The 12,223-nt window shown below is 43.1% G+C and overlaps 1 protein-coding gene across 2 annotated transcripts in view; it reads left to right on the top strand.

Moving 5' to 3' along the window:
* Nucleotides 1-12,223, top strand: part of hltf (helicase-like transcription factor) — a 66,474-nt gene that overhangs the window by 43,293 nt on the left and 10,958 nt on the right. For both annotated transcript variants that reach the window (XM_073041566.1, XM_073041565.1), the window contains 4 exons: nt 858-993; nt 2,625-2,804; nt 5,770-5,894; nt 6,976-7,154. In XM_073041566.1, coding sequence (XP_072897667.1) covers nt 858-993; nt 2,625-2,804; nt 5,770-5,894; nt 6,976-7,154 — 620 coding nt within the window. The remainder of the gene's footprint in view (nt 1-857; nt 994-2,624; nt 2,805-5,769; nt 5,895-6,975; nt 7,155-12,223) is intronic.

The raw sequence follows: 12,223 nt of genomic DNA, 5'->3' as shown, positions 1-12,223 counted from the left end.
TGATCATGTACTTGAAGCCTGTTGGAGAGCTCTGCTTCAACATGGTTCTGAGCCTGAGCGTCCTGCCAGATCTTGAGGACGTATTCAAAGGGTGGTGCCTCGAGAAGGCAGTGTCCACTGTTCATCGTCATCATCGTCCAGGGCATGCTGTCTTCTCATTGCTACCATCAGATAGGAGGCACAAATGCCTAAAGACGTACATTTGATATTTTAGGAACAACTTCTTCCCCTCTGCTATCTATCATATTTCTGAACAGTCCATGAACACAACCTCACTATTTTGCTCTCTTTTTGCACTAAATTAGAAAAAATATGTATTTTTTACTTTAGCTTGGAGTTATTTTTTATGTATTGCATTGTACTACTGCCACAAAACAACAAATTTTGTCAATGATAATGAACCTCATTCTGATTCTAATTCGGTGCCTGAAGATTCGGCAGAATTTTTTGGAAGCCCTGGCTGCTCCACTTCTTTTATGCATTCCCTGATTCCGTTAGCGGTACGGCTTTAATTCTGAGCGGAGTCTTCCAGTTAGTCAGGGTTCCTGTGCAATAAACTGAGATCTGCATAACAGCCCTGTCTGGGGCGGTGGGAGAGGCAGGTACATTCGGAGCATTTAAGAAACTCTTAAATGGGCACGTGGATGAAATAAAAATGGAGGGCTATGTAGGAGGGAAGGGTCAGATTAAATTAGAATGGGTTAAAAGGTCAGCACAATATTGTGGGCCGAAGGGCGGAAATTGTACTGTGGTGTTTTCTGTTCTTTTGTTTTCAAAGCAGCTTTGACTACAGAATACATGCAGACATTTGTGAGATGTGCAGTTGTGTTGTTAATGCAGTATAATTCTCACTGCAGGCACTCCAATACAAAATTCCTTGAAGGATCTGTGGTCAGTTCTTTCCTTCCTGAAGCTGAAACCATTTACAGACAGACAGTGGTGGCATCGGACAATACAACGCCCTGTAACCATGGGGGATCAACATGGCCTCAAGTAGGTGTTTTTTGAAATTATATTTGGTGGGGATTGAGGGATAGGAATCTTGGGTGGGTACAGACTGTGTGTAGGGAAGGAGAAATTGAATATGCTTTCTGAGCAAGGGGCTGGTCTAAGGTTAGCCAGAGGATGAGACCAGGGGAGGGAGCGGTGTGAAAGAAGAGCGATCCAATGTTTGTAAGGAACACAAGGCTGAGTACTTGGGTGCGGTAACCTGGAATTGGGGAGGATGGATGGGGCTGGGAATTAGTCAAGTTGGAAGGGAACAGTTTCACTTGGGGTGTGTGTATGTTTTTACCCATTGCTTTTCTGTAATCTAACTGTGCATCCATCCTGAATCTTCAGATGGAGCAGTTGTAGCTTCATAAATTTCTTGATGCATTGAGATCTAGGAACAGGTAACTTCTGGTTGATCCACTTCCGTGGACAATGCCCATACTTCCACATAGGGAGAATTCTAAATTAGTTCTCATAATAACAAAACATCCCAAATAAAATGTCCAAAAAAAGAGAATCTGGGAGATATTGAACTTTACGGAGTTTGAAATTTTCTGCCACTTGGAGAATGGGAGGCAAGTAAGGAGCAACAGGAACAGAAGTAGATGATCAGACCCTCAAGCATGCTCCTCCATTCCGTGACTCATCAAAGCTCCTCTCCTGTTTCCTCTCCCCACATCCCTCACCTTTATTCCGCCTGCACAGAGATGGAGCGCTGGAAAGAGTCACAGCCCTCCGAAAGGAGCAATTTCTTCTTATCTCTGTTTGAAATGGGAAACCTCCCTTCAGGATCAACTCTTCAATCCCCCATTAGGTCTTGTATAGCATAGCAGTTAGCACAACACTTTAAAGTACTGCGGACTTAGGTCAAATTCCTGCCGCTGCCTGTAGGGAATTTGTACATCCTGTCCGTGACCATGTGCGTTTCCTCCAGGTGCTCCAGTTTCCTCCCACAGTGCAAAGATGTACCGGTTAGTAGGTTAATTGGTCTTTATAAATTGCCCCATTATTAGGCTAGGGTTAAATCAGGAGTTACTGTACGACACAGCTCAAGGCTATTCCACCCTGTATCTCAATAAATTAAATAAATATATTTCAGTAAGACCACCTCTGTTCCATACTCCTGTGAATGTAGATATAATTGCTCAGCCTTTCGTCATGTGTCAGCCTCTTTATCCCATTGAATCATCGAGTGATACGATGCAAAAAAAAAGCTGTTCAACCCTGTTGGTCCGTGCCAACCAAGATGCACAACTTTCCCCACATTTGGTCCATATCGTCTAGATTTTAGCTACCTATGCACATGATCATAGGCATTTTAAATGTTCTTGCTGCACCTGTCGCAATCACTTTCTCTGGCTGCTTGTTCCATTTATACACCACTCTCTGTGAAGAAGTTATCCTCAAGTCCCTTTTAAATAATTCCCCTCTCACCTTAAAACTATGTCATCTAATTGTTGGTTCCCTGGGATAAAGACTCTGTTCCTGTGAACCTTCTTAATAGTATCCAATAATCCAGAGAAATTGAAACCAAACCATCTCCATGTAATGTCCCCATGCTTTCAGGTACATCTAACCCTATGGAAACGAGAAGGCTTCCTACCTCCTCTGTTTGTATGTTCATTCCTCAGGCGGCTACAAGCATTGATAAACAACATCACATTGCGAAGGACCAAGACGAGCAAAGTAAACGGCAAGCCTGTAATCGAGCTGCCATCCCGCAAGGTCTTTATTCAACATATCACGCTGTCCGACGAGGAGAAGCAAATATATGAATCTGTAAAGAATGAAGGTCGAGCCATTATTGGCAGGTGAGGATCCAAGAACACTTGGGAGAGTGGGTGTTGGTTAATATTCAAAGTTCAGAGTAGATCTGTTATCAAAGTACATATACGTATGCCCCCTTGAAATTCGTTTTCTTGCAAGCATGCTCAGTAAATCCAATGAAAGACTGCATCTTAACAGGACAGACCAGCAAGCAATGTGCAAAGACAACAAGCTGTGCAAATACAAAAGAAATAATAATAATAAATAAACAGTAAATATTGAGAACATGAGATGAAGAGTCCTTGAAAATGAGTCCATAGTGGGAAGAGTTCAGTGATGGGGCAGGTGAGGCTGAGTGAAATTGTCCCCACTGGTTGAAGAGCCTGATGGCTGAGGGGTAGTAACTGTTCCTGAATCTGTTGGTGTGGGCCCTGAGGCTCCTGTACCTACTTTCTGATGGCAATAGCAAGGAGAGAAGATGACCTGAGTGGAGTAGGTCCCTGATGATGGATGCTGCTTTCCTGTGACAATGCTCCTTGTAGGTATGCGCAGTGGTGGGAAGGGTGTTACCCATGATGGATTAGAGCATATCCACTACTTTTTGCAGGGTTTTAATACTTTTGCTTTACCACATTTTGTTCCATGTAAAACCTTGAACATTTAAGATGCTGGTCTTTTATTTGCATTGTAACGTTGAGCAGTACAGCGGCAAGTTTTGGTAAGCTTGCATTTGTAATTGTATGCATACCTAATCCAATATATTTTCCAGATAGTCTTTTATTTCCTAGTTATGGGAAATGCATAGAGTTGACAGAAGTTAAGAGAGTGTATAAGTTAGAGGTGTAAATAACCAAGAATGCATAATGTTGGAGTCCTGAAATTGGTCAATGTATTTTCAGGGCGAACTGAAGAAAGTCATACACCTTGGAAAGAGGCTCTTTGGCTCGCCATGTCTGTCCTGACCATCAAGCACCCATTTACACTAATCCTACTCGCCATTCCCCACCTTTCCATCAACAACATTCAGCTTCTACTTCTAACTTACGAGAGACAACTAACAGTGGCGATTTCATCTACTGACCCACATCTCTAGGATGTGTGGGGAAAACCAAAGTGCCTTCAAAGCTCAAAGTACTTGTGTTATCATAGTATGTGTAAATTATGCAACCTCAAGGTTTGTCTGCCTACAGGGAGCCACAAAGCAAGAAACTCAAAAAAAGACTTAACACCCAATGAGCAGAGAGAGGGGGAAGAAAAAAGCAGGTCATGCAAACAATAGAGCAAGCAACAGGATTCAGAATGAGACTGAGTCCATCAGCTGAAAGCATTGAGCAGCCGGAGTGGGTCCATATCCTCAGTCTCAGTTCATCACACAGCGGGGCAAATCCCCGCAAAGCTTGCAGGCACTAAGCCTGGAGCAGCTGGAGCACGGCACGATCTCAGTGGCGGAGAACCAGACCCAACCCTTGCCTCTAGTCCCTGTATCCTGCCTTTTCAGTCCATCTGGCCATGTGACCTGGCGTTAAGTTGTCTAAACACTAGGCCGTCCCTCCCACTCCTCGCACTATCAGAGGGGGAGCATGCAAGCTCCAGGTGATGGCATTGAGTATAAAATTTGGGAAGCCCTCTTGAGTATAAAAGTTGGGAAGTCATGTTGCAGCTATATGAAACTTTGGTTGGGCTATATTAGGAGAGTGGTGTTCAGTTCTAGTTGCCACATTATGAGAAGGATGTGAAGGCACTGGAGAGAATGCAGAGGAGATTCATATTGCCTGGATTAGCTATAAAGATAGATTGGACAAACACGGATAGTTTTCTCTGGAGCATCGGAAGCTGAGAGGTGTCCTGTTGGAGGGATGCAAAATTTATGACAGCACAGATGGGTAGGTAGAGTTTATTTTCCAGGGTGTAAATGTCAGATGTAAGAGGACAGAGGCATTTTGTTTATACAATAGATGCTATAAACAAAATATTCTGCCAGGTGAGGTGGGGGAAACAGATACAATACTGGCATTGAAACATGCACGTGTACAGGCAAGAGGGTGGAGTGACTGATCATGTGTAAGCAGATGGGTTTAATATCATGGTTGGCACAGACAGTGCGGGCACATGGGCCACAATAGAGGGATTGCATCAACCCAGCTGCATTGTATGGCCAACAAGAAATCTTGATAATTATTCCCATTTAAAATTTTAAATCGCTATGTGAATCTAGTCATTTTTCCTTTCATTGGTTTCATTTCATTTTTCATTGTTGGGGGCGGATGACAGGAAGTTTGTTTCTAATTGTTTTTGGACTCATTTCTAACATTATAGTAACCGTGGGGTGCATAAATAAGGTAGACGGCAGGAGGCTTTTCTAAAGCATCTAACTAAAATAGGACAACCTAGATTTAGGTTAAGGGATAGGAAGCTTAGAGGCAACTTTCTTCACCCAGAAGTAATCACTTGGGTATACCGACAAGCATGGAGGTATGTGCAGTTTTGGTCGCCGTTTTTCAGGATATACTATTGGAGTGAGGTAATCTTACCAGGCCTGTAACATACATTATTGATTCTACTGTATTTCTTTGAGTGGCCACGCGAAGATAAGACTCGGGGTTCTATATAATGAAATACCGTATGCAGTGATAATAAATTTACTTTGAATTTTGAACTGATGGAGGCAGAGACGCTCACACCATTTAGGAACTTTTGGGACAAACTGTTGAATCACTAAGGCTTAGAAGTCCATAGGCCAAGAGTCAGTCATAGGATTAATATAGATGGGTGCGTGATGGTTGACATTGAAACAGTGAGCCAAAGAGCTTCTTTATTTTCTTTATGATTCTTTGATTCTTGTCTTCTTTTGTTCTGGCTGTTTTTGGTTATCTTTGTCTTTTTACTTATCAGGAAATGCATGTTTTCATTCACTGAGGAATTCAGTCCCTAGCTGTCATTACGTGCTGCTCTCAAATGAACGTGTTTCAAGGGTTAATGCTTGTCTCCATTCCAATGTTATTTTTGCAGATATTTCAGCGAAGGATCCGTTTTCACTCATTACGCCGATGTTCTAGCCATCCTGGTCTGGCTGAGGCAGCTGTGCTGTCATCCACGTCTGTTTGCAAACTCTTCAGCTGTTATAGGCTCTACAGGTAGGAGCGCCCTTCCTGATAGGGTTTCACCCCTGAATGAAATGGGAGACTAGTTCCGGCATATCCGTCTTCAATTTATTAAAAGCCATGAGGAATGGGGCAATGTGGTAGGATTATGCAGCAGGTCAAGCAGCATCTGTAGTGTTTGGCTTGTATATATCCCACTTCTTTTAAACTTGCCATGTTCACCAGAAGGTTATCAGTATTGCAGTGCGGCATGTAAAATCAAAGTGCAGTAGAAGTTTGCTTGCATAACATTCAGTAGTCCAGAGCAACTGCTAGTTTGGCACCACTGAAGACCCTTTGGTGCTGGGTTATTGGAGTAGTACTGTAAACATATTAGTTTCTGTATCAAATTAATGTCATTATGATAAACAGTGCAATGATCTGGTCAAGTCAAGTTGCTTTTTATTGTCATTTCAACCATAAACTGCTGGTACAGTACACAGTAAAAATGAAACGATGTTCCTCCAGGACCATGGTGCTACACGAAACAACACAAAACTACACTAGGTTATGTGAGACAACTCAAGGCTACACTAGACTACGTAAAACAACACAAAAGCTATACTAGACTACAGACCTACACAGGACTACATAAAGTGCCCAAAACAGTGCAGTAATAATTCTCCAGATAGACTTAATTCCTAAATTCTTCAAATATATAGCATCCAAGTGCACTGGTCCAACCAGAAGCAAAAGCTGGTGAATTCAGCAGGTCACGCGCTGTCAGTGGGGAGAGACACCGTTCTATTTAAGGACGGTCCATGACCTGAAAACTTGACTCTTGTCTCTCTCCACATGTAACAATACTTGACTGACTGAGTGCTTCCAGCAACCTATTTTGTTCCATACTTCCAGCTTCTGCAGTTTCTGCTGCTGGAGTTTGCACAATTAGTTACAAGGATTGATATTTCTGCTAATTCTACTAAATGAGCTTCAATACATTGTCTCCCCATTCTCCTCTCTCTTTTATTTTTGCATTGTCATTCTTTCTTTTTCTCTCCCCCTGCACCTCACCCTTCCTCATCGCTACCTCACCCTTCCACCCCTCTCTCTCATCACTCCCTTTCTCTCGCAGACAGTGCCACTCCTGATGAACTGAGGGAGAAGTTGGTGAAGAAGATCAAACTAGTTTTGAACTCTGGCTCTGATGAAGAGTGTGCTATCTGTCTGGAATCGCTAACTTTTCCTGTAATTACGCACTGTGCCCATGTTTACTGCAAACCGTGCATCTGCCAAGTTATTCGGAATGAACAGGTTAGTGCGACGATATGGAACTGTGTCTGTACTTCCAGGGCTTTTGGAGATTTCTGAGAGTTTATGTTAATTCCCTTGTATAAAATTCTACTGGGTTTCTTCAGATAGGAGGAGCAACACCTTATGGATATTTCTTCCCCCTTCCACCTTCGTTCTTACTCCATCCCCTACTCTGACTCCCTTCTTACCCCTTCTCTTTTCCTCACCTTTCTGTGACCTCCTGGTGCCCCCCCCTCCTTTTCCTATGGTTCACTCTTCTCTCCTATCAGATTCCTCCTTCTTCACCCTTTTGCCTTTCCCACCTATCGCCTCACAGCTTCTCACAGCATCCCTTGTCTCCCCAATCCAGCTACCTTCCCCCTCACCTGGTTTCACCTATCACCTGCCTGCCTTTATTCTTTCTCATTCTTCCCCCCCCCCCCCCAGCATCTTCTTCCAGCTTCTTCCCTCTTCCTTTCCAGTCCTGAAGAAGGGCCTCGGCCCATAATGTTCACCTCCATAGATGCTGCCTGACCCGCTGAGTTCCTCCAGAATTTTGTGTGTGTTACTGTGAATTTCCAGCATCTGCAGAATCTCTTATTTTTATAGAACCATAGAAAATTACAGCACTGAAACAGGCCTTTTGGCCCTTCTTGGCTGTGCTGAACCATTTTTCTGCCTAGTCCCACTGACCTGCACCTGGGCCATATCCCTCCATACACCTCTCATCCATGTACCTGTCCAAGTTTTTCTTAAATGTTAAAAGTGAGCCCGCATTTACCACTTCATCTGGCAGCTCATTCCACATTCCCACCACTCTCTGTGTGAAGAAGCCCCCCCTAATGTTCCCTTTAAACTCTTCCCCCTTCACCCTTTACCCATGTCCTCTGGTTTTTTTTCTCCCCAAGCCTCAATGGAAAAAGCCTGCTTGCATCCACTCAATCTATACCCATCAGAATTTTATATATCTCTATCAAGTCTCCCCTCGTTCTTCTACGCTCCAGGGAATAAAGTCCTAACCTATTCAACCTTTCTCTGTAACTCAGTTTCTAAAATCCCGGCAACATCTTCTAAACCTTCTCTGCACTCTTTCGACCTTATTAATATCCTTCCTGTAATTCAGTGACCAAAACTGCACACAATATTCTAAATTCGGCCTCACCAATGCCTTATACAACCTCACCATAACATTTCAACTCTTATACTCAATATGATTTATAAAGGCCAATGTACCAAAAACTCTCTTTACTACCCTATCTACCTGTGACACCACTTTTAGGGAATTTTGTATCTGTATTCCCAGATCCCTCTGTTCTACTGCACTCCTCAGTGCCCTACCATTTACCTTGTATGTTCTACCTTGGTTTTTCCTTCCAAAGTACAATACCTCACACCTGTCTGTATTAAACTCCATCTGCCATTTTTCAGCCCATTTTTCCAACTGGTCCAAATCCCTCTGCAAGCTTTGAAAACCTTCCTCACTGTCCACTACACCTCCAATCTTTGTATCATCATCAAATTTGCTGATCCAATTTACCACATTATCTTCCAGATCATTGATATAGATGACAAATAACAATGGACCCAGCACTGATCCCTGTGGCACACCACTAGTCACAGGCCTCCACTCAGAGAAGCAATCCTCCACTACCACTCTCTGACTTCTCCTATTGAACCAATGTCTAATCCCATTTATTACCTCACCATGTATACCTATCGACTGAATCTTCCTAAATAACCTTCCATGCGGGATCTTGTCAAAGGCCTTACTGAAGTCCATGTAGACAACATCCACTGCCTTCCCTTCATCCACTTTCCTTGTAACCTCCTCGAAAAGCTCTAATAGATTTGTTAAACATGACCTACCAATTATTTTGTTTATTTTTATTTTATTATTATGTTTTCAATTATTTATCTTGGTGACAGCCAATCTTATGAAGTTGTGTCTTGAGTATTTAATGCTTCATTTTCACAATGTCAATACAAAGTAGTTTTGCTTTGTACAGTATGCTATGGGTTCTCTCTGTTCTTGGTTTGTTAGAAATGCAGAATTAATCATTTATCCTTAAGTGGTCATGAGGTAAACCATCAGAGTTAGGTTTAATATCATTGGCATTATGTCATAAATTTATTAATTTTGTGGCAGCAGCAGTACAATGCAATAGAGAGAAAAAAGAAAACTGAATTACAGTAAGCATGTAAATAGTACAGACAGACATACTTTATTGATCCCGAGGGAAATTGGGTTTCATTACAGTCGCACCAACCAAGAATAGTGTAGAAATATAGCAATATAAAACTATAAATAATTAAATAATAATAAGTAAATTATTCCAAGTGGAATTAAGTCCAGGACCAGCCTATTGGCTCAGGGTGTCTGACACTCCGAGGGAGGAGTTGTAAAGTTTGATGGCCACAGGCAGGAATGACTTCCTGTGACGCTCAGTGTTACATCTCGGTGGAATGAGTCTCTGGCTGAATGTACTCCTGTGCCTAACCAGTACATTATGAAGTGGATGGGAGACATTGTCCAAGATGGCATGCAACTTGGACAGCATCCTCTTTTCAGACACCACCGTCAGAGAGTCCAGTTCCACCCCCACAACATCACTGGCCTTATGAATGAGCTTGTTGATTCTGTTGGTGTCTGCTACCCTCAGCCTGCTGCCCCAGCACACAACAGCAAACATGATAGCTCTGGCCACCACAGAAGTAGTTAAATAAAATTAAAAAATAGAAATAATGAGGTTGTGTTCATGGGTTCAATGTCCATTCAGAAGTCAGATGGCAGAGGGGAAGAAGCTGTTCTTGAATCGCTGAGTGTGTGTCTTCAGGCTTCTGATTCTCCTTCCTGATGGTAACAGTGAGAAGAGAGCATGACCTGGGTGATGGCAGCCTTTCTGCAGCACCGCTCCTTGAAGATGTCTTGGATACTTCGAAGACTAATGCCCACGACAGAGCTGACTATGTTTACAACTCTCTGCAGCTTACTTCGATCCTGTGCACCACCCCCCTCTCCCCACGTCCATACCAGCTGGTGTGCAGCCAGTTAGAACTTAGAAATCTACAGCATATTACAGGCCCTTTGGCCCACAATGTTGTTCCAACCATGTAACCTACTGTAGAAACTGCATAGAATTTCCCTACTGCATAGCCCTCTATTTTTCTAAGCTCCATGTACCTATCTACGAGGCTCTTAAAAGACCCTATTGTATCCACTTCTACCACCGTCGCTGGCAGTGCACTTCACACACCCACCACTCTGTGTGGAAAAACTTACCTCTGACATCCTCCTTGTACTTACTTCCAAGCACCTTAAAACTGTGCCCCCTTGTGTTAGCCCTGGGAAAAAGCCTCTGGCTATTCATATGATCAATGCCCCTCATCCTGTCGCTCCAAGGAGAAAAGACCAAGTTCATTCAACCTATTCTGATAAGGCATGCTCTTCAATCCAGGCAATATCCTTGTAAATCTCTCTATAGAATCCACATCCTTCCTGCAGCGAAGTGACCAGAACTGAGCACTGTACTCCAAGTGGGATTTGATCAAGGCCTTGTATAGCTGTAACATTACCTCACGGCTCTCGAACTCAATCCACAGTTGATGAAGGCCAACACATCATACAGCTTCCTAACAACACTGTCAACCTGTGCAGATGTTTTGAGTGTCCTATAGACATGGACCCCAAGATCTCACTGATCCTTCACATTGCCAAGAGTCTTGTCATTAATTACCATTCTGAGCTCAAATTTCACCTACCGAAATGAACCACTTTAAAACTTATCTGGGTTGAACTCCGTCTACCACTTCTCAGCCCAGTTCTCCATCCTATAAATGTTGCATTGTAATTTCTGACAACCCTCCAGGCTATCCACAACACCCCCAACTTTTGTGTCATCAGCAAACTTACTAAACCACCCTTCTACTTCATCCAGGTTACTTATAAAAATCACAAAGAGGAGGGGTCCCAGAACAGATCCCTGCGGAACTCCACTGGTCACCGACCTCCATGCAGATTACGAACCATCTACAACCACCCTTTTCCTTCTGTGGGCAAGCCAATTCTGAATCCACAAAGGAAGGTCTCCTTGGATCCCATGCCTCATTACTTTCTGAGTGAGCCTCGCATGGGGAACCTTATCAAATGCCTTACTGAAATCCATATACACTACATCCACTGCTCTACCTTCATCAATGGGTTTTGTTACATCCTCAGAGAATTCAATCAGGCTTGTAAGGCACAACCTGCCCTTGACAAAGCCATGCTGACTATCCCTAATCAGATTGTCTCTCCAAATGCTCATAAATTCTGCCCCTCAGGATCTTCTCCAACAACTTGCCCACCACTGAAGTAAGACTCACTGGTCTATAATTTCCTGTGTTACCTCTACTCCCTTTCTTGAATAAAGGAACAATGTTTGCAACTTTCCAATCCTCTGGTATTTCTCCCATCCCTATTGATGGTGCGAAGATCATTGCCTGAGGCTCAGCAATCTCCTCCCTTGCTTCCCACAGTAGCCTGGGGTAGAATGCTCTCCACTGTACGTCTGTAGAAACTTGCCAGTGTTTTTGATGACGTACCAAATCTCCTCAAACTCCTGATGAAATATAGCTGCTGTTGTAGCTGCATCAATATATTGGATAGAGCTGAGTCCTTCATAGAGCCACGTCTGATGGAAGTAAGGGCAATTTGGAATTGAAGTAATTTGATGACCTGAATCGTGAGGCGTGGCTGCTTTTCTTCTCTCGAGCACAATTGGCATCTCTCACTGGTCATTTTTCTAAGTGGTTGTCCACAAATGATCAGGAAGAACTGGTTGGCTGAAGAACCAAATCAGAATAGAGAACTTTTTACTATTTACATACCTGTACGTCATCTGGAATTCACGGTTTGAGAGGGAGATGGAGGCAAGTTCAGTGGAACAGTTGGAAAGGGAAACAGAAGGCAGAAAAGTGGAATCAGTTAGATGACTCTTTCCCAGAGATAATAGGTCAAATGTCTGCCATGTGAAGGCTTGATAATTAGATTTAACCCTGTCTGATTTGAACTTCAACGTTGAGCATTGTTTTGAAGCAAAACTCACATCATG

Source organism: Hemitrygon akajei, chromosome 3 (genome assembly GCF_048418815.1).
Source record: "Hemitrygon akajei chromosome 3, sHemAka1.3, whole genome shotgun sequence".
NCBI lineage: Eukaryota > Metazoa > Chordata > Chondrichthyes > Myliobatiformes > Dasyatidae > Hemitrygon > Hemitrygon akajei.
Note: the sequence above shows the minus strand (reverse complement) of the source record. Positions and strands in the feature narration are given on the sequence as shown.